Source organism: Hyperoodon ampullatus (genome assembly GCF_949752795.1).
Source record: "Hyperoodon ampullatus genome assembly, chromosome: 18".
Taxonomy (NCBI): Eukaryota; Metazoa; Chordata; class Mammalia; order Artiodactyla; family Ziphiidae; genus Hyperoodon; species Hyperoodon ampullatus.
The window spans coordinates 37025244-37050411 of record NC_136931.1 but is presented as its reverse complement, the minus strand read 5'-3'; the positions used below and the strand labels follow the sequence as shown (position 1 = coordinate 37050411).

The 25168-nt window shown below is 37.0% G+C and overlaps 2 protein-coding genes across 2 annotated transcripts in view; one reads left to right on the top strand and one right to left on the bottom strand.

Moving 5' to 3' along the window:
* Positions 1–22801, bottom strand: part of ITFG1 (integrin alpha FG-GAP repeat containing 1) — a gene marked incomplete at its 5' end in the record, with an annotated part of 260202 nt that extends 237401 nt beyond the window's left edge. Inside the window, 5 exons of the mRNA XM_079722990.1 lie at positions 12971–13045; positions 14246–14303; positions 15448–15593; positions 20818–20890; positions 22594–22801. Coding sequence (XP_079579116.1) covers positions 12971–13045; positions 14246–14303; positions 15448–15593; positions 20818–20890; positions 22594–22801 — 560 coding nt within the window. The remainder of the gene's footprint in view (positions 1–12970; positions 13046–14245; positions 14304–15447; positions 15594–20817; positions 20891–22593) is intronic.
* A 309-nt stretch (positions 22802–23110) lies between these two features.
* The window catches only part of PHKB (phosphorylase kinase regulatory subunit beta), a gene marked incomplete at its 5' end in the record, with an annotated part of 202564 nt that continues 200506 nt past the window's right edge, over positions 23111–25168 (top strand). Inside the window, one exon of the mRNA XM_079724408.1 lies at positions 23111–23177. Coding sequence (XP_079580534.1) covers positions 23111–23177 — 67 coding nt within the window. The remainder of the gene's footprint in view (positions 23178–25168) is intronic.

Genomic DNA, 25168 nt, shown 5'->3' with positions numbered 1-25168 from the left:
AGAGACAGAAAGAAGATTAGTGGTTACCAAGTGCAGGGGTAGAGGGGAAAGGGAGAGTGACTGCTTAATGGGTACAGGGTTTCCTTTCGGAGAGATGAAAAGTCATTGGAACTAGGTGATGGTTGCACAATGTTGTAAATGTTCTAAATCTCACTAAAGTGTAGACAATGATGGTTAATTTTAATAATGTTATGCAAATTTTATCTCATTAAAAAAACCAATAGTACTAAGTTTTCACATATCCTTCATTTAGTTACTCCTAATGTTAACATCTAATATAACCATAGTGCATTTGTCAAAATCAGGAAGGTCATACTGGTAAACTATTAGGAACTACAGAAAGAAGAGCAAGTTTAAATAAAATCATTTCCCCACAATTCCTCACCAGTGAAGACCACTCCAGTGTCAAAGGCATTCCTATTTATCAAGGCCCTACTTAAATCAGCTTCCTCCAAAAGGCCTTTATTCTTCTCTCACTGTTTCACTATTATACTTTTCTCTACTAATAGCACTTTAGTTTGCATTATAGTTACTTGAGGAACTATTTCTCTGAGAGTGTATCCTAGGTACCCTGACTCATAGATATTTGTATCTACAATGCCTAACCAGGACCTGGCTCCCAAATACTGGCTGAACTGAATTGTAGTCTCAAGTAGCATCTCCTATTCTTCTCTACTTCTAGTTAGAATTTGCTATTTTTTTCACAGTACTATGTTCCAGTCCAATATGAAAGCATAGATATGTCATTTCCGAAGAGCAATTAAAGGCTAATTAAGTCTAAGTTAATTGTCAACACAGTATCCAATGAGTAGACAGCAAACAAGGTTCATCTGTGAATTTAGTTTTGAAGTGTTTGGAAAGTGTAAAGAAACAATTGACTAATTTGTTATTGGTAGGTGGATTCTGGAAAAAAGAATAAGCATTCAACAGGAGAAAATTTTCTCTATGCAAAGGGTTCTACAAACAGTAACTTCTTCCCAGTAACCTTCTTCTACATTCTTTTTAGCACATACTGGGCCTCATCTATAACCTAAACAAGACACTAAAAACCAAACCAAGCAGTATTCCTACAACTTGATTGTATTACTTTAACTAAAACCCCATAATATAGGGTTATGATAATAAGAAAATATTAATATACATTGAAAAGTTATATTTAGCATTTGTTGTATGGTAATTCAATACCAAGCATTCATGTCATGTTTTTCTTTCATACTACACAAGGTTAGAAATGCTTAAAACAATTTCAATTAAGTCCAATTTAATAATCATTGGTTCACTTCTCTTTAAGATATGCCATTTATTCATCAGTTCTTTAAATTCTAAGCATTAAAGTATTTTTAATTACATACAAAATAATCAGACTCAGGCTAGAGATTCTATGACTAGTTTGACATAAAGTCATTTCAGAAGAGTTTCTCATGTTCCCAACAAATTTGTAATTATATGCTGAAAATGAATTTAAAAAACACAAACTTTTACACAGTTGAGCTCCCTGAGGTTAATCATGTGGCTGTCTTTAATTACTTTGCTAGTAGTTATTGATCTAATTTCCCATAGATTTTTTTACAGGTTTGCTTTGAAACAAGTTATAGCTAGAATTTTGGAAAACCTCAACTAACTTGTGACATTCTGTCTTAGGAACTATTTAACAAAACGTACATTTTAAATGAAGAATCTAGAACAGCAATAAAGCAAAAGTCATAAAGTGGCAGACTATGGGCCAAATTCAGCATAAAATGTGTTTTATTTGACCTACACATTGTTTAAAAAAGTTTGAATTCAGAGGTAAAACAAATTAAAAATCAGATTTCAAATAAAAATCAGGATTTCTAACTTCTCTTGAAATATCAGAAGGTCTGGCAAGCAACTGGCCCTTTTCACACAGAGCTAGAGCCTGTAGGCAGGTCAAGTCTGAAGCTTCCCAAACTGTTCACTCACTTTGTTTTCCTTCTGGGCCTCATCAGACACTTGAGTTTGCAACTCCTAACAAAATATTAATTGCAATATTGCTATCTTGAACACTTCAAATCAATATTCAAGCTCTTCACAGTATTTTAAGTTTTACACTTGTTGCCTATACTCTGATATTTTACATTAACATCTGTTAAAAGGCAGTTAGTAGATTCTTGTAGTTTATTTTACATAGTGTCTATTTACCATTCTGATGACTACCAAAGGTTGGGGGAGAAAGAGCTTTTGATTCTTTCATGGTGCATGTTAAGATGACTGAAAACTGAAGTTGCCTAAGATAATCAAATTGTTTAAAAATTTAAATAGGTGAAAATAAAATTCATTTCTCCTTCTGCCTTTAATGTTGCTCTTTATACACAACAGTTTTTCAGTAAGAAGCAGACACCATATTTTTCAAGCAACTATGCCCATATAAACTATAATTTCCTTAGCTCCATTTGAATGCCAAGGTCACAGATGTAAACTGCTCTGATGACAAAGGAAGAAACAGCAGAGATGAAAAAGTGGGCAGTTCTGAGTCATGCTGAATATATCTGTTGACATTTCTTGACCTCTGTAGAAAATTCCAATTACTAGTTTGTCCCCAACAGGAAACATAATTATGTCAAGGTGTTGTAATTTGTAGGCATCATCACCTTTAATCTCAAAGAATAGCATTTATTGAAGGATGAATTTAAATGTAATTAATGTCAACTGTAGCTTCTAGTTGCCTATTACGGTAACTGCTCTTGGAAATGACTGCTAATCCACTCACTTTTCAATGATCAGCCTACAATGAGTTGTCATTATTTAAGATACCCAGGTAAGGGACTCCCCTGGTGGCACAGTGGTTAATAATCTGCCTGCCAATGCTGGGGACACGGGTTCAATCCCTGGTCCGGGAAGATCCCACATGCCATGGACCAACTAAACCCGTGCACCACAACCACTGAGCCTGTGCTCTAGAGCCCGTGAGCCACAACTATTGAGCCTGTGTGCCACAACTACTGAAGCCCAGGTACCTAGAGCCTGTGCTTCGTGATAAGAGAAGCCACCACATTGAGAAGCCCGCACACTGCAATGAAGAGTAGCCCCTTCTCGACACAACTAGAGGAAGCCCGCGCACGACAACGAAGACCCAACACAGCCAAAAGTAAATAAATAATTAATTAATTTAAACAACAACAACAACATTCATGTAATACGACTGAACTACTAAAAAAAAAAAAAAGATACCCAGGTAAAAGCAGTTACTAGGAGATGGGTCTAGCGTGAAGATGGGTCTAGCATGCTTCTCTAAGCCACCTAGTCCAGTGGTCTTGAAAACTTTTGCTCCAGTAGACTCTTAAAAGAATTCACAAAAACTATATCCCTTAATACCTTGAAGTTAATTTCTAAGAAAGTAGTATAAATATTTTCAACGTTTTAAATAGCTACAAAAGCATGTAATCTTTAAACCTATTAGAATTACTGATATTTTAAAATAAAATGATTACTCTAATTAATGGAACAGAATAGGAAGCCCAGAAATAAACCCACACACTTATAGTCAATCTATGACAGTGGAGGCAACAATATACAATGGAGAAAAGACAGTCTCCTCAATAAGTGGTGCTGGGAAAACTGGACAGCCTCATGTAAAACAATGAAATCAGAACATACTCTAATACCATATACAAAAATAAACTCTAAATGGATTACAGACCTAAATGTAAGACTAGATACTATAAAACTCCTAGAGGAAAACATAGGCAGAACACTCTTTGACATAAATCACAGCAATATTCTTTTGGATCCATCTCCTAAAGCAAAGGAAATAAAAGCAAAAAATAAACAAATGAGACGTAATTAAAACTTAAAGAGTTTTTGCACAGCAAAGGAAACCAATGACAAAATGAAAAGACAACCTACTGAATTGAAGAAAATATCTGCAAATGGTATGACTGATAAGGGATTAATATCCAACATATATAAACAGCTCATATAAATAACTCAACATCAAAAAAACAACCAACCCAATTAAAAAATGGGCAGAAGAACTGAATAGACATTTTTCTAAAGAGAAAATGCAGATGGCCAACAAGCACATGGAAAGATGCTCAACCTGGCTAATTATCAGGGAAATGTAAATCAAAACCATAATGAGATACGACCTCATACCTGTCAGAATGGCTATCATCAAAGACAACACAAATAACAAATGTTGGTGAGGATGTAGAGAAAAGGGGACCCTCGTACACTGTTGGTAGGAAAGTAAATTGGTACAGCCACTGTGGAAAACAGTATGGAGGTTTCTCATATAATAAAAACGGAGCTACCATATGATCCAGCAATTGCACTCCTAGGTATATATATCTAAAACAAAAACACTAATTCAAAAAGATATGTTCATAGCAGCATTATTTATGAAAGCCAAGATATGCAAGCAACCTAAGTATCTAACAACAGATGAATAAAGAAGATGTGATATATATATGTTTGTGTGTAACATACACACACATACACACACACATATACATACACACAATGGAATGCTACTCGGCCATAAAAAAGAATGAAATTTTGCCATCTGCAGCAACATGGATGGACTTGAAGGGCATTATGCTAGGTGAAATAAGTCAGACAGAGAAAGGTAAAAACTATATGATATCACTTGTATGTGGAATCTAAAAAAAACAACAAACTAGTGAATATAACATAAAGGAAGCAGGCTCAAAGATATAATACAGAACAAACTAGTGGTTACCAGTGGGAGAGGGAAGGAGGAGGGGCAATACAGGGGCAGGGGAGTAAGAGGTACAAACTATTAAGTATAAAACAAGGATATATTGTACAACACAGGGAATAGAGCCAATATTTTACAATAACTATAAATGGCATATAAACCTTAAAAGCTGTAAATCACTATATTGTACATCTGTCACCTTTATAATATTTTATAGCAACTATACTTCAATAAAAAAATAAAAATGATTACTCTTAAAAATGTATTCAGTAGAATATAGATACCATACTGATTATTATCCACCATCATCCACATACACCCACAAACCACATTAAAAAGCTCTTTTTCTCTTTATCCTTGGACTTGTACTTCTATTCTATTTCTGCTATAGAACTTTATCATGATGTAAAATGTTTTTATATCTGGTCTTTTTAGTGATCACGCTATCATATCTCTCCAAAGAAATGTACATCTTCAAATTGGCATTTAAATTGGCTTTATGCATCCAGGTGTTTTAAAAAAAAATCTATTTGAGGTTGAGTTATTTTAACTATTACTGTACAACTGATGAAAAAGCTTTGATAGCTTATTAAATCAAAGGTAAAATTTCATTGGAAATGCATTTTTTTGAAGAAATGAATGGAGTTTTAAAATATATTAGTTTACTTATCTTTAGACTAGCATGACACTGCTAGAATAAAACAGGATTCAGCATAAAGTCTACTCCTTTTCTTCATCTTTATACATACAGATGATAAGAAATCTTGTTCATATATGTTCATTAAAATCTCCATGGAAATTTAATATTAATATTAAATTAATCTTAATTTTTTAGGTATGATAAATACATTGTAATTATGTATTTTAGAAACATCCTTATTTTTTAGAGACATATACTTAAATATTTATGGATTAAAAATGTCTGGGGAGGGAGTTAAGAGAGAAATGAAGGAAAAGTTGTGAATGAAATAAGACTGGCCAAGAGTTGCTAACTGTAGCTGAATGACAGGTGTATTATATGCAAATTCACTGTCCTATTTACTCTACCTTTGCATATGTTTAAATTTTTCCATAATGAAAGTAAAAAAAAAAATTTAGAGCTGCTGTTTTAGCTCATTCAATTTATGTAAAATGCCTGGTATATAATCCAATTAGCAAAGCCAGTCCTCACTGTCAAACCAATCTCCAAATGAAAGTTATTTTCTGTCAGAAAGAGTTTGACCTCATTTTTTCCATTCAAATAAATGTGTTAACATGTGTTTCAAGGAATATTACAAAAACTACTGAGAAAAGTACAGATTATATATTGTAGGAAAGATTACTAAAAGCAGTCAAAATTAAGGTAATTTTGATAAAACTGATTTATCTATTTTCATAATATAAGTTATAAAAACAAGATAGTAAAGCAACATGCTGTTTATCTTTAGTGAACTTAAAGCATTGCAATGTAAATTACAGCTAAAATAATTTATAATACAATAAGTATGATAAAAGGCATAACAGTCCATTACAGGTCATTAAATATATGTGAATACTGACTCTGGTATCTGGCTTTCGGAGTAAATAAAAACAGATTATAAAAATGAGAAATCACACAATTTCTTTCTTATTTCTTTAGACTTACCAAATTTTTCCCTATGACTTTAATAAATGAGAAAGGTATATACTACAAAAAATTATTTGGCTCAGGAACCAGCATGTAAATTTATTTCCTATTAATAGGAGAAAGAAAATAGTAAACATTTCATAAGACAAGATATTTGACTTTAAATGGAATTTTCTTGATATGATTTGATAAAGTAGGTATTAGCTACATTATAGAAAAATGCATACCAAATATGAAACAAATTATGTAAAAGTTTTATCCATAGGTTTGGTAGTCCTTGAGAACGTTCTGGTCACATCTGAAACAATCACTGGCATGATCCAAAACTACATAGGCATGAATAGTACCTTTCTTCCATTTAATTACGTGTCTTAGGGATACAGTACTAAGAAGAGGTGAAAGGTCTGCTTTGCTGAATTTGGTGTTTCTTACGGATGCTCTCTGCTGTGCTCTCCCAGGACCCTCTCTCAATAATTACAGATTCTTTGACAGTAGTCAGGGAATGCAGGAGGCAAAGTCATTAAACAAAAACTGTCATTACTCCCACAATTCCACTCTAGCACATCTGAATTCAGAACATATCAATGTGAATCAAAATGCTTTTTGCTACCAAGCTTCATCTGAAGAGAAATAGGAAGAAGAAATAGAAGAGGAAGAACTGGAAATTCTATTAGTTTAGTATACCTGTGTTTTGTGCTGTACGGGTTTTTACTCCCCAGGAAATGTATAATTAGTGAGATGCAGGAAGGGTAAAGAATATGGCATTCTTATATGAAGGAGGAGAAAGTTATAGTGAAAATAGGTATGTTTTCAGGCTCATCAATTTTAGATAGGAGAACCTATGAAACCTGAGGATCTAGTTGCTTAAATGATCTGTGTTTGCATATTCCTTTGCAAGTCTTTACTTATGGTAAAGTAAATAAACACAGCCTACTATGCTGTGTATCCAAAGATGGCCACATTATTTCCCATCCCACACGCTCTTTTACATTTCAGTTAAGCCATGCTTACAACAAGAGGTAGAGTACATAATCCTCAAATTCCCTAGAATATTAGCTAATTCTTTGATTAGAATGCCACAGAAGTGATGCTGTTTAACTGCCAAGACCGAGCCTTAAAGAGATCTCCAGCTTCTGTCTATACTCTTGTATTGCTTCTTCTTGGAAATCAACCACTATGCTATGAGGAAGTCTAAGTTAACCATGTTGGAGCACCACCAAAGGCCCTCTGTGACTATAACAATGGTAATGGCTATACAGAGTTGAAGGCAGGAGCAAAGGCTTTACAATTTGGAAGACCAAGATTCAAATCCCAGATCTACCATTTATTTACATTGTAAGCTTACAGTGGTCACTTAACCTTTGAATTAGCCGGCTCCTTGACAGCGCCTCTTGAGCTACACAGCTACCTGTTGTGGGAAAAATATGAGACAACTGATGGAAACTGCCAACCCCAGAGTTACTAAGTAGATATTTTAAAAAGTAAATAGGCTTGTTTAAGATTCTCTTTGTTCTCATCCTTCCCCATCCAACACTGAGCCTCACAGAGGACAATAAGCTGTGCAACCCTGACTTATGCCTCTTCAGGAGGGGCAAGGAGAGGAGTACAACACATGAGAGAAGAGTGGGAAAAGAAGCATGGCTGAAGAACAGAGTTACACTGGTAAATACTTGATGGGCTATTCCCTCACTCTTGGGCCTCTATTAGAATTCAAAGATATGGGTCAGACCAGATAAATCTTAAGGACCTCTTAGAAATAGCACCTTATGTTCGTAAGAGAAAATGTGGTGATTTCTTCCAGCCATATCCTTACTTTGTCCAAATGTTCCTACCTCTGCAGGGTATGCAACAGTGATATTACACCTGAGAGACAGCCCTAGCAGCACTGGCTTCTAGGGCAGGCAAACAGAAGAGTAGGCAGTCTGAGGAGAAGCATAGGCCCCCATCTCTACTCAGGACTACTATGGAACTCAGGAACTCACGCAGCTCGGAGCCTAGGCCTCCAGACTGTTAAAAATCAAGTATTTGGGGCTTCCCTGGTGGCACAGTGGTTGAGAGTCCGCCTGCCGATGCAGGGGACACGGGTTCGTGCCCCGGTCCGGGAAGATCCCACATGCCGCGGAGCTGCTAGGCCCGTGAGCCATGGCCGCTGAGGCTGCGTGTCCGGAGCCTATGCTCCACAATGGGAGAGGCCACAACAGTGAGAGGCCCGCGTACCGCAAAAAAAAAAAAAAAACAAAAAAAAACAAGTACTTGTAGGGCATTTTCAACAGCATATACATTTTTAAAACATACAATAGGACTCTAATGAAAGAGAACTTAACCTGTAGTTTCAGGAATTATAAATTATTTTGATTCATTTTACCCTAAATTGAAATGATAATATAGACCAAGCTTACTCAAAGTCTGCTCTATACACATAGCTTCTCTAACTGTGCTTGTTTGTTTTTCTTTTTCTAATTTTTATTGTGGTAAAATATATATAACATAGAAGTTACCATCTTAACCATTTTTAAGTGTACAGTTCATTGCTATTCTACGCTTTTTTTTTTTTTTTTTTTTTGCGGTACGTGGGCCTCTCACTGTTGTGGCCTCTCCCGTTGTGGAGCACAGGCTCCAGACGTGCAGGCTCAGCAGCCGTGGCTCACGGGCCTAGCAGCTCCGCGGCATGTGGGATCTTCCCGGACCGGGGCACAAACCCGTGTCCCCTGCATCGGCAGGCGGACTCTCAACCACTGTGCCACCAGGGAAGCCCTCTATGCTTGTTTTAAAATGGACTTTTTTCAATACATGCAAATCGTAATAAAATAAAACAAAATGGTTTCCTCTCAAAGAAGGAAACAAAATTTTGATATATGCTAATAGAAATATGTTGAATTCAAAACACCTTTAAATATCATCAATATTAATGATGAATTTACTTGCACAGAAACTCAAAAGAAGCTCTCTTTCTGAATGATTACTACAAAGAAAACATATCTAAAAAATTGTAAGATTTAACTAAAAGCAAAATGAGTAAATTTTGAGAATAACCTCTTAAATTCACTTAGAAACTATCAAAAGTTCACTTACATACAACACTGCCAACCAGAACAGAAAACAAAGCAGTATGATAAATCACCAGGGAATCATGGGTCATTTAATTGACTCCCCAAAAGCTTCTGGTGGGACTCCAGGAAATAAAATTATGGATCCTTGAGTAACAAGCCACTTGAAATAATCACAGCATATACAATTCTAAGTTATCTGCTAAAGCTTTCACTATTTCTGTGGCTTAATTTTGAAAAGAAAAAGGTTTAGGCGAGAAACGAGAGAATCAATGAATTTATCTCCAATAGCAAAGTTTCTTTAGGAAAAAAGAAAAGTTATAAAACTGATGCTCTGTTTCTATGGAAATACCAATAAAAAACTTATTTCTTAAGTCCTAATAGATTCCTTTAAACAATAATGTTCAAAATACAAATGGTGTATAAGGTAAGGGAGGGGCTTGCTAGGGGAATTCGAAGAAAATATGAATCATCTCAAAGCTACCTTTTTCTGTTAAGACTATGAGTACTAATGCTGATTATAAAGTTAAAAGCTGTCCTGATGATTATTTGGTTTTCTTTTATAAATCTCTTAATTTTCATATTTTTTTCTAAACAATAGATTTAAATGACAAATATCATTATTTCATTATGATAAATATTTGCATTATTTTCTGTAATGCACCAGCAAACAAACAAATCAGCAGTAAAAATGAAGGGTGATTTAATAAATCAGTCATTGGTTATAATGTAAGAAGATTACATGGAAAAACAGGGATTTATTCCTTCTGAATTGAGATTAAATACCTACATTTAAATAGAAGGTAGTTTTTTCTGCTAATGGAGGAAAAATATTCACTCACATAAATAAGTTAAAAATGGCTGCTTTCAGTGCCATTAATATTCCATTCAAAATATTCATGCAAATGCTTGTGAAGTAAATGGAGTATGGCAAAAGTGCTTGTTTGTCACGTACCTGGATTAATATTCCCAGGTATACAACTTGGGGCTGACCCAGTAATGTGTTTGAACTCAGTATATGAGTCACAGAAAATATGAACAGACCAACATTACATTTGGCTTTGATTAAAATTACAGGTACAAGTGTTTTCACGTCAATACTAAAAACAATATCCTGAATGCTTATGCAACATCAGTTTCAAATACCCTTTTACAGAAAATGCTCATTAACAATAACCTCATCACTGCAAAAGCTGCTCTAACACTTAATAGCTAGGTGTTATTTCTAAGTAATGTGGCACATTATTACATTATTTCAAGTCATTATAAAGTGAGCTGGAGGCGCAAACTGAGTCCTCACCTTTGTACATTTAACACACTTCAATTATCTCTGGCACCTCAGCAGAGGTTTAGCACCCTTCCTGTCCCTATCAGATAACCCCCGCAGTACCAATTAAAAGGGATTCTTCTACCTATCACTGTCTCCAGCTTAGGCTGACCATCTGCACCCTTACTCCAGCCGAACTGATCATGCTAGTTTTACCTGTGGGCAATCTCCTGTTTCCATGCCTGTACTGGGCCACTTACAGCCAGGGGCTTTCCAGCATAATCCCATGGGAGCATTTAGCATTCTAGTTAAAGATCATTGCAAAATTTCCCATAAAATTAAGGTGCTAGCCAAATTTAATTAAATTGAAGATAATCTTGGGTCTGGCATAAATAAGCATAATATCTAAGTTGCAAAAGTTGGTTAGATTCCTTAATAGATAAGACTGGGCTGCCAATCAGAAGTCATGCAAATGGTCCAAAATGTCAATACTAATGGCTTTTTCACTTACACACCTAATCATATGTCTGTAACATAAAATTGATATGGCGAAATACATTTTTCTTATTTTAGTAACATATTAATGCTTGCCCCCATAGAGACATATTCAGCTTTCTGTTGTCTGAATAATGATAACACTAGCAATAGTCATCCTAACAATGCTCTTGACAAAAATTCTTTTCTGTCAATTTTTATAACTTCATTTAAAAAGTTATCAGGACAAAGGTAACAGGACAAATCTTGGATACAAACTTGTTACCTATAATATGGTTAGCCACTATTGTTTAATCTGTAACTGGAGTTTAAATGAGAAATATCATAAAATAGTAGAGAATTACTCCAGTATACTGCAGTATGCCAGAGAATAATGTATAAAAAATAGAAGTGAATATATCCTTAGGCAGAATAAGTTTTTAAAGAAGCAGCAGAGGAAAAAATATCTGACATAGAATTCAGAACAAATAAATAAACTATGACATTATCACACAATATCTAGTACTTTTTACTTTTTCAATTATCTACAATAGCTGTTTCATAAGTTTAAATTTCCAAAAGTCAAACCACATCATATTAAAAATATTCCAAGTATTTCTTTCACTAAAATGGAGATTACCATGAAATAAACCAGGCCAGAAGTCATCATCACATTCTCAATCACATGTCTACCCAAGACAAACAAGCAGGGCTTGCTATGGTAGGAGTCACCTGTGCCTTCCCCTAGCCCACCCACACTCAGTTCCTCCCAGACATGGCCGCAAAGGCAAAGCAAGATCTCCATCCAGCTGGTCTCTAAAGCAGGGTTCTCTTCCAGGTATTTTTTCAAAGTTTGAGGAAAAAACAGGTTTCTCATTAAAGATTCACAGCAAGTCTTTCAAAGGTCACTATGACTAGCATAAAAACACTCATATTCTTTATGGAAAACTTTTAAGAGAAAGTGATAGGAAATGTAACAGTTTCACCTCAGAATAGCTCATATTTTGATAATTTACTTGTCTATGTGCCTGTGCATCACATTTCAGAAACTAATCATAAAAATACATTACTTCTCCAAAACACAGAGGGAAAATTCATTAGATTTATAGTGCCTGGGAAGACAGATTGATAAAGGTGGTTCTCTGTGCTTGCTGGAAAGTCAAAAAGATAAATAAATGTGTTCTGTACTCTTTAAATGTTTGCCTTATCAAATACAGAAAAAATTAACCAAGTTGAAGGTATCTCATGAAAAGTATCTTGCTATCATGAATTCCTGTGTTAGGAAGACAGTTCTATTTAAATCTAGAGGAATTATAATGGAGATCTTTGAATTGCAAGATTCCAGGCAGTTTTCCCTAAGAATGGCATTCTTGGATAATAAGAGAATCCTAGCATACAAACTGGTCAAGGATAGAGTATACGTGGAAAAGTCTCCAGAGCTTAGAGAAGGAATGTTTACATTTTCAGGCAATTATTAATTGCTCATTGAACAAAGAAGGAACAAGGCTTATCAGTGAACATCTGGGAGCTAACATGACTAAGGTAGAGAATTCAATCAAGACGGCAGCTATCCATACTATTTAAATTAAATCTTTCCATTTCTAAAAACATCCAATGAACCAATATTTAAATGGGGACTTGCAAAGTTTGTATCTCTAATTTCCAGAGGGATAAAAGGATTAAACTGGCTCTACACAGAAACCAGTTGCAGATCAAATCCATAGTGTTTGAGAAAGCTTATATGTTGACCAAATGTTCTTTTAAAAATCTTAAACAAGGATTTCCAATGAGCTGGGGTTTTTCCCCCAATGGTTAAAGCAAACTGTTCACATAGATACACAGTCCCTCCAGCAGCAACATGTACAATTAATTACATGGATGTAATAATATTTACTCACCCTCCTAATAGTATTTGTGGCTGGTTGGATTCATTTGTGATACCAAATATATCAGGAATTAAATCGGCATTGAAGCTAAAAAGAAAACATTAAAAACATTAAGCAGCTATTTTATTAAATTCTCACTTCTAATTTAGTTTAAAAAAAACAAAAACTTTGGGGAGGTGTGGTAGACATACAACAGTCAGTATTTGTTGCAATCAATGGAATGTCAGAAGTGACATGTTTCACTCTGAGGCCAAAGTGTTTAATTTTCGTTACTGGACCCTCCAGTCATCTTGGCAATGAGAAGAACATGACGGTACAGCTCCACAGACGATGAGGCCTGTAAGACACTCTGAGAGCTGGCAAAAGAGCCTATCACTGACCCACACTGACCTGCAGTGTGAGCAAGAAATAAACTTTTGTTGTGAGATTTTGGTGTTGTCTGTAACCTCTTCATAGCCTAGCCTGTCTCTGAATGATAAGGAGACCGTTATTTCAGAATCATGATCCTCCTTATTTAGTCAGATGGGCTTAGGAGAAATAACCCAAAAAAGTAATCCCTAGTTGGTATAAAAATTTATACTAGCCACTGAATATTGTAACAACAATGAAAAACACCCAATTATAAAAGAAATCAAGCTGAGCACCTTTAAAAAGATTAATCCGTGAATTAAAGTTCAGACTTCTAATGGTTACTGACCTATTGATTTTAATAACTGTACAAAAGGCAGCACTGGAAACAAGAATGTGGCTATACATTGCTTACTCCCCGAAATGATATCTACATCATTATCAGAATCCTAACAGAAATTTGGATTAACTTTATCCTGGTACATGAGTCTACTTTGAGGAGATAAATGATAATACTAAGGAAGAGTTGTGAAAAGGACAAAGTTTCTCCTTAATATAGAAATCTTCCTAGGTCTCTAGAGGAAATCCTCTACCCTTTGTATCTGTCAATCAAGCACTAACAGTTTTATCCAAAACAGTTATCTTAGTTCTTTGAGTAACGACACAGCTAGGATCAACAAAGATCCATCATGGACACATTCAAAGCTTTTAAAACAAAACCAAAAAGACAAATCTCTCCCTCTTTGCAAAATAATGAATTTCACCTTTCTCTTTCTTCCATCATGGCAAATAAATATATAATTCAGAGGACAGGTCCCTATCAGCTTTAAAGGGAGAATGAATTTAGAGTCAATACAACTTAGCAAAGTAGTTTCCTATGTGAAAGATTTTATGTTTGTAAGTTTAAAATCATTCAAAGGGAAGCAAGCACATACTTACTCCATAATTAATGGTTCATCCTGAAAAGTCCTATTGAGTATGGTCATATTGCAAGGATCTGTTAAAAAATATATATATATATAAATGAAAAGGCATTTTATAACACATTATTTTTGATATTTGCACTTAGGGAAAAATACTTTCTTTTCAAAGTTCATCTCTAAATAACTCCAACTATTAGCATTAATGAGACACTATAAATCTAACTTAAATGGACACCAAGTTTGTAAAGATAAACTATTGGGAGAGTTTATTCTACAGTGAAGACCAGCATTACAATAACTTCCTTTTGAGTCTTCATTCTGAAAATCTCTTAGATGAGTCTCCTTTTTATACAATGTAGCAGTAGAGCAGTTGACAATTAAGGTTTTGATATAAAGAACCCAGTACATGCAAAACTACTAGACTCTAAAACGTCCATACCCTCCTCTCCTCCTCCTTTCTTCAGTCTGGCTCCATGAACAAAGTTGTCCATTTAGGTATAATTAATTGGCTTTTCAGATAAGAATTGAAGATTTGTGGGTAGATATGGTAGACTGACTCTCAGCCTTTACTCTAAACTTTTTGTGCTTTCCTGTACTGGGGAGACTAGAAACCAAAAATAGCATTTCTCAGATATCCTTGCATTTAAGATTCTAAATAAAATGTAAGCCTTGCTAATTAGATATGGTGAGTTTTGCAAGGCAGGAATGAGGTAAAGGCTGTGTTTCTGCCATTTCTGTCTTAATGTCTGATCACTGAATTGTAAGTACTAAGAGGGAGGGTGCATGGCATCCATTTTGCTGGTGAGTGAGTGTCATTCTAGCACCTGTTGTGCAACTTGCCACTTTCTGATGGTAAAAAGGCAGTAGCTTCTTTGAAGGCTTTGAGGATTGTCCCTGAAAGTTCAACCTCGTGTGTGTTCTTTAGCTATCACGTTAACTCTGTAAAGCATAAAAACCCTTTAATAAATTCTCTCTTCCTTAAGCTAACAGAGTAGATTTTGTTCCCTGGAGTTGACTGCAGACCAGTTCTAGGTTGAAAAAGAAGAACCAGAAAACAGACTTTTAAAGAAGTTTTTAGAGACAATTACTGACACTCAAGAACTGCATTTTTGAACTGATTTCTGAACCTTATTTTTGTTACATTGACCTAAGAATATCAGGCATATTTCTCCTTTAATATCCAGTGATAAATATTAAAAACTCTTAAAACAAATTCACCTAAGGTTTGATTCTGTCCCCAGAAGATAATAGCTCCTAATTCGCCGTTGGCATGATTTTTGGGAAGATATGTCAGAAGAACATCCATTTGTGAATCTCCATCATAATCCCCCGGGACTACACTTGTTATCAATGTACTATGATTCCTAAAAGAAACAAACATTTTAATAAACAAACATTCCAGTAGAGCTATAATAGAAAAGTACACTTCTATATTTACACCATACCAAAATATTTTCAATGCAAAATTTAAAACTGCACAGAACTGGTTAATTACATTCTCTTCTTTAATAGCTTATCATCCTTCATGTATGTAGGCCTCTTTGGTCTATGAAAGAATTCAGGATGAATGCAGGGGGTTTTAAGAAACAAGAAAAAGCTGAAATATTTATTAAGAGGAAGCACAGTTTTATGTTCAAGCATTGGCTTAATCCTTTCACCTAGTTCTTTTGTCAAAGACACCAGGACATATGGATGGTGTTTATATGAATGGAGGCTCAAAGGACTTCCCTAGCGGTTTAGTGGTTAAGACTCCGGGCTTCCAATGAGGGGGTGGGGGTTAGGTCCCTGGTCGGGGAAATGTAGTAGCACAGTGTGACCAAAAAAAAAAAAAAAAAACCAACATAAATGGAGGCTCATTATTAATTGCTAAAGCACTGAGGGTATCACTATCATTTTATAAAAGATATTATCTATAGATTAATTAATTTTAGATTTTAATGCAGATTTGAAATTTACAGTGAAAACTAGTCATTTTATTTCAAGATTCACAATGAAAAATAAGTTCTTTTTGACCAAACCTGGCAATACACTATCAAAACATACATACCTAATTCTACATTTTTAATAATAAAATATTCTAAAATGGTTTATATTAACCTTGAAAACGTAATAAAACATTCTGGAGTCTTGTCATAATGTTGTCTGAGCGACCCAATCAAAAAATAGGCCTTAAATTCAATTTACATTTAATTCTACTTAAGAACAAACAGCAAGACAGTAAGTTTCCAAACAGCCTATGGATAATTATTTTCTAAACGGCATCAAGAATATAAAAATACATATAATAGGTTTTACCTAAAGTGAAAATGAGGAAAATACTGACAAGGGTAAGAATAATTAAGAAAAACAACATAATAATAGCTTTATTTTAATTCAGCTACTTACTATGTCTCAGATATTACATCAAGTACTTAATAGCTATTATCTGATCATCTCCATCACCTGAAATAGGTATCGTAATTCTCACTGAACAGACCAGGAAACTGAGGTTGAAGTAGCTTTCATTGTTAAACAGCTAGTTAAATAGAATAGCTGGAATTCAAATTCAGTTGTGTCGGCCTCTAAAATTGATCCTCATTATGATAAAATATTTTTTGTAATGCCAGTTTCCTCAAAGAATTCTAACAATGCTTTAACCTTTCCATGAAAAATAGCTGGTCTTTAAAAATGATGATATAGCAACTGCACGTGCTACTATGTAGCAAGCTGCATCTAAGTGTATACCTCTGTATGTGTACCTGCGTATGTATGCATGTGCAGTCATACATATGCTGCACATACCTGGCAGTAATACTTGTTCAAATAAATTAATGATTTGGGGTCAAAAAGAACCCTGAAATAGACAGTAATATATTACAAAGGACTAGATGGGAACTTAACCTGATCAGGTTTTATTCCTAAAATTGCCCTTCTTTATGGTTGTAAAAATAGGAATTAGAACTTCACAAAATAACAGACTGACACACAAATTTATCTCTTCTTCTTTCAAAGAACCTACTAAAATGATAAGGAATTTTTTTTTTTTTAAAGTATAACCCTCAAAGACAAAGAGATCATGAAAGGATCTGCCTTAGCAGGGCAAGGAAACTACAGTTGACCCTTGAAGAACACGTGGTGTTAGGGGCACTGACCACTTGCAGTTGAAAATCCATAGCTGGATTTTCATAACTTTATACTTGGTCCTCCACATCCTTGGTTCTACATTCACAGATTCAACCAACTGAGGACAGTGTAGTACTGAAGTATGTATTTAGTGAAAAAAAATCTGTATGTAAGTGGACCTATGCAGTTCAGACCCATGTCGTTCAATGGTCAACTGTATAAGCTGAAGTGCTTGGAGAAAAGGCTCAAGAAGCTTTTTGCCCTGAAGAACCTCTGAAAGGCTCAGAATTTGGCGTCATCCAAAATAGCAGAAGACAAAAATAAGGTGTAAGGCTGAAAACACCTTTTCTGTGATGGTCCCTTCTCCCTCTTGCTCAGCGTGCCAACAACCAAGTAGTTTACTTCTGGGAAGTTTCAGGCATTAGAGATGTAAGTTACAGGAGAGGGTAAGATATTGGCCTTACACTAAAAACAGGGAGTTAATGGAAAGTCTACAAAGTAACAGTTTGGTCCTTGCCCCCAATTCTGCCAAATTCCTAGGATGACAGTCAGCCAGGAACATATCCACAGGGAAGGAGACAGGAGGTAAGTCCCATCACACAGAGTTTCCAATTAGCTCTTTAGTACCTTATTCTTAATATAGTATAATAAAGAGTTACCTGCCTTTTAAAGAAAACTATGAGTATTAAAGAGAGCCAAAACAAATACTAATAAGGAATCTGAAAAAAAACAGAGATAACAGAGGAAACAAAAGAAAACTTCAAAACCACACTTGAAGACATAAGAAAATACATCCATTAAAAAAAAAAAAAAAGAACAGCATGCTAAGAGAAAAAAACAATAAGAGAACAAAGAAAACTTCTTGAAGATAAAAAGAAAATATGACAGCTAACATAAAAATATTCAATAGAAGACCAAAGATAAAATTAAGAAAACTTCCCACGGGGAAAAAGACACAAAATGACAAAAACACAAATGAAATAAAGAAATAAAGGATGGAGTTAGGCAGTCCAATAACCAACTAGTAGGAATTCCTGAAAGCAAAAACAAGAAAATAATCAGAGAAATAATGTAAGAACATTTCAAAAAGGTCCCAAGTATAGAAGCCTCCAGTTTGAAGAGAGGCTCGAGTAATGAATGAAAAATAGTCTACACTAAGACATATTATGAAATTTCAGAGAAAATGGATAAAGAAGAGACCCTAATAGCTTCAAAAATTAAAAATAAGCCATATTTGAAGGATTAGGAAAAAGAATAGCAATGGATTTAAAACCAGCAACTGATGAAGCTAGAAGACTACAGGCCAATCAAAGAGTGAGTAGAAAAAGGTTTTGGAAAGGGAGGGACATACCCATGCATCCTTTCTCAGGAATTTCTTGAAGGATACACTCCAGTGAAGTAAATGAAGAAGCACGCAAAGAACAAAATGGCACAGGATCCAAGAGATAGGGATCAAACAAAGAATGACAAAGGGAAAGTCTCCAAATAGTAACTCTGCAGAAGGCCTAGAGAATGAATTCAGATTGGGGAGGAGTGCAGAGAACTCAATGGGGGAAAAAAGAAAAAGCACAACAGGTATATGGCAGGTATGATGGAACATCTGCAACGAAATTAAGGATAGGTACGCAGAAAACTGTGCAATTTATTTTTTAAAAAACAATCATTTACTCTTGGAGGGAAAAACCATAGAGAAATGAAATACTGTATACTGCTTGGCTCTGAAGTACACATAATCTACATGGCCAGAATTTATACAAGGATTACTGACCAAGCTAAAATATGATATAACTATACGGAGATGCAGCCAACTTAAAGATGCTAAATCTTTGTCTATGCTAACAAAAAATCCAAGAGATGAAGATGGTAACTTAAGAAATTACAGTATAAAAACTTATTTTAGAATATGGAAATAAACATCAGAAGAAACAGCTCAAAGTTTTAAAAGTGGTTGCATTTGAGAGAGGAACAGGGGAGGGGGGAAGAAAACAGTGAAGGACAGTTAGTTTTTGAAAACTATACTAAATACAAGAGTTTCTAAATTTTATAAGTATATAAAACATTACATTAATCAAAGAAAAATTAATTGGGATTTTTTAAAAACTCAGTGGAACCCAAGTCTTTAATAGCCCACAAATTCCTTAACTTTTAATCTTCCATGAAAAACCACTTCTAGGCAGTTCATTTCTTGGATGTAATATTTATCAACTTCTGTTCCCTCCCCACTCCAAGCATGCTGACATCCAGTATCAAGGAACATTTCTCAAGAGGGATAATCTCCTGTTTAATAGATGGATAACATCTATAACTTTACCCTCAATGCCTCAATGTTCTAACTCAAGGCCAATTTTTTTTTTACATATGTCTGAGCTTAAGTTAAATATTGTAGAATCTGAGCACTCATTACCCCATACGGGGACTTCTTAAATTTTTGGAACAGTTTCCAAGTAATCTCTGATCTTTCTACATACCAATTCATCCTGCACATGGTTAACGAGTAAATCAAATCAACTTAAAATACCGTTTTCACCACCTCTCCTTTAAACAAGAACCTGTAATGATTCCCCATTTTTCTCAGGATTGAGGTCAATTCTTTCTGATATTTATGAAGGTTCCTAGTCTGCCCTGATCTCATCTTCCTAGTCCATAACTTTCCAAAGTATACCCTCCACTTCTGTCAGGCAAATCTTTCCACCTCCTCTTCACAACCTGCTGTTTTTACTACCATCTCTTGTTAATTCTGTGTCCTGAAACTTGAAAGCCCTCACCTAAATTTTACTTATCTTAAGGTCAAGCACAAGTCCTATAACTTTCTAGAAGCTGCCACTTCAGCCTGCACTGACTCATCTCTTCCTCCAGACAGTGATCAATTCTTGCTTCTTATAGTTTCAAAACTGTGTTGGCTCACTATCAATGAGGGTCACTGCGTTTCATGCAACGCCAGTCATATTAAAAAAAAAAAAAAAGAACTATTATTTGAACATTTAAAAAATTCAGTTTGATTTGAATTTCCTCAAAATCAACCTATGAGTCACCTAGCAGTCACCACCTATCAGTCAATAAATGAAAAATTAGAACAGAGTTCACTGACCCCAGTGCAAACTCCTCCCTCAGACCACCAAGCACAAAGTTGACCTGATGAGCCTGTGACTGAGCTGCTCCCACAGGCACACTCAGGATGAGGGACAATCCCCAAGACATTCAAGAAAGCATATCAGATTGCAAGGGACTGAAAGGTGTTTATGTAGGAACAGACCTACATAACAGTTCCACTCAAAATTATTTATTTATTTTTTAAAGCAAATCATTTTTAAACTTTGGTATGCTAATTTTCCTAACAAATTACTTGCTTCATACCTCATAACTAGTGGTTTTGTATCACAACACCACTTCAGCGTAAAATTGATTTCAAAGACAATCCAACTAGTTATTGCATATCTATTATTACACTAACGACTGTTTTACAGAAACAAATACATTTGTACTTACTTCAAGGATACCTTTACTTTGGGTTTAAAATAGGGTGCGTTCTGGTCTGCCAAAAAGACGATTAAATCATTTCCTAAAAGAAGCGAGTATACATTAGAAAAATGCTTCCCAGTGAGACGTACAATTAGTGGTTACAAGAAGCTTTCTGGGCACTGTTTTCAACAAGAAAACTTTTATTTTACTCCAGTTCGTCTGCCCTCTCAAGGTTGGTCCTATTAGACTAGTGGAATGGAGATTCCTAACAGTATATCACAAATTCAATATTCAAAGCAGCAGGGAAACCAGAAGGACGAACAAGGAAAAATGTAGTTGGTCAAGGCAAATTGAAGCCAATGGCTTCTGCCAGGAGTCAGACTGATTGACTTAAAGGAAGCATATAAAGAATATGCCTTATAACTATACTATGTGTTAAGTCTTGTCTTCCCCAAACCTAACAACTCAGCCTCTTATAAGGCTGTTTAGTCCATTGCACAGATGCATCACACCAAGGACGCAGAAACTCCTACTGTAGGTATCTGACTAGTAACTAGGACATGATGTCATATTTAAGCAGACAAAGCTGAATCCTCCAAGACTATGCTCTTGTGGCTCCTACAGAACCATCCCCCAGGTTGATGCATTTTTGGAGCTCAGTAAGCACTCATTGGAACAGATTTCTGAAATTGTTTAGTCAAACACAGGGTATCTTTAAAGGGGAGAATCTCTGTCTCCAGTTTGGGTGGAGTGGCTATAGGTTAGGCAGTATGCACCCTTCTTGCAGTACATGGAGTCATACAAAGATAGGGGAAATACCCAAGGTCCACAAGAGGCTCTGGAGTCCTGACAAGGACTCCAAGAGATCTGGGCCAAGATCTTGTCAGTCAAACTCTATAAGTGCTTCACTTCCTTCTCTCACAGCCATGACCTTAAACAGTACCTGCTTTGTGGGTACTAGAGGATACTAAGAGCCTCTAATGCCCATTGTCAGCATCAAGATTTACAAAAAAAAAAGTCTGTTTAGTGATGGTTAAAGCAAAGAACTCCCAAGAACCTCAAGCTGGAAAAGAAAACAGAGATTTGGAAGACTAGGGTGGTGGCCAAAGCAAGGAAGTCTTTTGCACACAAAAGACTAGGGCAGCCCAGAAGGGAGAAAAACCTGCAGTTTGAGAATCCTTTTCCAAGGAGACACTGGGCTTATTAGTAGTGCCTGCAAAATACTTGTGAGAACTGTGGAGTGTTTAGGCCCTTGGGAAGGAACAGTAGTTTCTAAGAAAGCTGGGACCCTGACAAAGGGAGGGGAGGGTGAACAGAGTAAATGAAGAGGGAGGAAGAGGTCCTCTACGAGAGGAAATTATCAAGTCGCACCTTTTCCAGTTCATCAAAGGGGAAGGGAGACTGGAGGAAATACAGCAGACAGGAATGAAGGGACCTTGGGAGGGAACGTGAAGGCAAGCTACAAAGACTACTGGGAATCAGGAAGGACTTTGGAAGGTGATTCCATGAGAAGGGCGGGGTGCGTGAGTGACGACCGCGGTCGTCTCAGGAAAAAAACCCCCAAAAACGGGGTGTTTCCAGTGCTTGCGGGGGTGGATCAAATTGTGGAGTGGTCAGGCCAGGACCTGGGTTTGGAAAAGATGGAGAAAACAGGCAAGCTGCAAGGATGCTGGAAATAAAAGGGGAGAGACCGGGCTGGGAGAGAAGGGCCGGGAAATGCAGGAGGACCGGGAATCCGGACAAGGGGTGTGGGCAACACCGGGAGGGGCACGCGAACAGAGGGAGGGCCGGGCAAGCACTGACTTTCCCGCAGCACGAAGAGGTCCGTCTGCTTGTCAGAGTTGAGGTCTCCGAAGGCCGCCAGGGTGCCCCAGGCCTCGGCCCCAAAGAGCTCGGCCGTGACGTTGTGCAGCGCCCGCGCCGGGACCGGCCCGACTCCCAGCAGTGCGAGGCCCCCAAGCAGCGGCGCCAGCAACACCCAGGAGCCCAGCAGCCGGCCTGCCGCCGCCATGGCAGCCCCTCGGCCCCCGCCCGCCGGCCCACTGCTGCGCTTGACGGCAGCCGGAAAGCACCGTGCGGCCGGCCGAGAGAGAAAGAGCGTAGCCCACACGCCCGCACGACCGCGGTCAGGCCCGTCTCACTCTCCCGTAGGGCTGCCCCTCTGACGCTCGGGAGGCCGCGAAGCTAGGTTGAAGCTCGCCCTCGCGCTCACTTCCGGCCGGTGCGCCTCCCGACAGTGTCGCGCGGGGGGGGCGGGGCCAGCCGGGAGGAGCTGACAGGCGGCCCCGGGGGCGGTGGCCAAGACGGCGGCCCGAGCGCGATGGCTGGGCTCGTGGCCGAAGTGAGCTGGAAGGTCTTGGAGCGAAGAGCCCGGATAAAGCGCTCAGGTTTGGCTGGCTGGGGCGCCACCCCTTCCCCCCCGCACCGTAGAGGGTACTCCCCCTCAAGAATCTTGGGCAGGAGGCAGATGGGGGTCCTGGAATGAACCTGTGCCCGCTTGTTTCCCCTTAGAAAGCAGACGGTGGTCCCTGACTTCCTGTTGATGTCTTTCCCCATTAGGTGGTGGTCCCACCTTTGCTCCGTTTTTCTTCCCCGACTATACTTCATGTGTGTTCCCTCTCGAAAAGTAGGTGGTGGTGCCGACTTCTCCTGGAGTCTTCTTAGAAATCACGCGGTGTATTCCCTTCCTGTCTGTATTCCTCCCCGAAAGTCAGATAGCTTCATTTTTACATATGAGTAGGGTCTGGTCCTAGAAAACTGGCGGCTGCTTGTTGCCTTATTTCGTATCTCCTTTTAACATTACAAGTTCTGAGATCTAGCCAGTTATCTATGTGGCAGAAATTGAGGGAGACCGGGCCTCAGGCCACGAAGGGGGTCACGGTGAGCATAGTTAGGACTCAGAAGGAAGTGGGCCCCTTCCCTGGGCAAGTGGCCCCAGGACGCCTAGTTCCCAGTTGTGGCTCCCAAACCCGAGGCCACCTAGGTCAGAACACGCTGCGCAGGCAGTTATAGCAGTTACAGTGTCCTGAACTGACTTGTTCAAATTGCAGAGTCACACTTTGAAGTTAGCACTTGTGGCTGATAACTCATCTGACAACCAGGATTGAAACGTCTCTTATTCCTGGCTGGCTGGATGTAATCTCGAGCTAAAAAGTGTTCCTATAAACAGGAAAGATGGTGGAATGACAAGTATTCATCAAAGAATCTTCCCTTTTGAAGGCTTGTTGTTACGATATAAATTAGTGTTGGGAGATGATAATGTCAAAGTCGATAATCTGATAACATTGAAAGACATAGCCCTAGGAAAGCTAATTATGCATTTGCATTGGTATTAAGGGTTTTGTTTTTTTTCTCTCAGCTAATACTACCCCATTATCTTTTGGCTTTTCCCATTCATGAAGTTCTGAGTTGTTGTGCAGACAACGGAGATCTTAGCTGTCTTTTTTTTTTTTTTTTTTTTTTGAAGAAAGTAATTTCATAAATCGTACAGGAGAAATCCACCCAATCTTTGTTGCTTATTCCATTCTATTTTTAAACCTTAAAAATAGTTGTGCACTTATTTACTTAGGGTTATAGCAAAACTACCATACGTATGAGAGAATTTTTCAAAAACTAGTCCTTAGTACATTTTAGTGTTAGTACAGTTACTTAGAATAGTCACGTATATTTCTGTTTCACACTTTTTCTCAAACTTTTTGTGTCATACTGAAGTATTGAGTTGACCACTAACAGTGAGTCTATCTGGGCTATAAAAGGGGTTATTGAGTTGATAATTTCCGGTCAAAGAGAGTAACTGGAGTTTTCTTACAGGAAACTGAGCTCTACCCTCAACATATATTTTCCAGCATTTCTCTTTTCCTCTAATAAACGTATAGGGTTTATTTTCTTCTCCAGTCTTAATTTCCTCTGAACTGCATGTCATAACAGTAAGCTTTGAAAACCTACCTTCTCTTTCTTTACTGAGGAAAAAAAATCAAATTTTATTTAACTATTGTTGAATGCAGTCACTTAAATCCAGTTTCATGTACAACGTAGTTGAGTGTATTGTATAAATGAGGGATGTTCCTATATGTTTACATCATAACAATAAAAGAGATACCATTTGAAGTCATCCCTCCAAATTAGTTGAGGTTTTAGATTCTTCTGATAGCTGTGACGTGTAGACTATAAACTTTCTTCAGTGAATCATTAACTTCCTGTGTCATTAAAAGCAATCACCCTGATTCTGTTTGTTACTTTTAGAGGAGTATATAAAGTGAGTTTTGTTTGAAACTTGGACTAACCTGACTATGATATAGATGCCACTGCAGAGTTCTGAGCATTGTTACATAGTAGCATAATCACTTCACTGCTCAATAGAGCTACTCGATGCTACTCT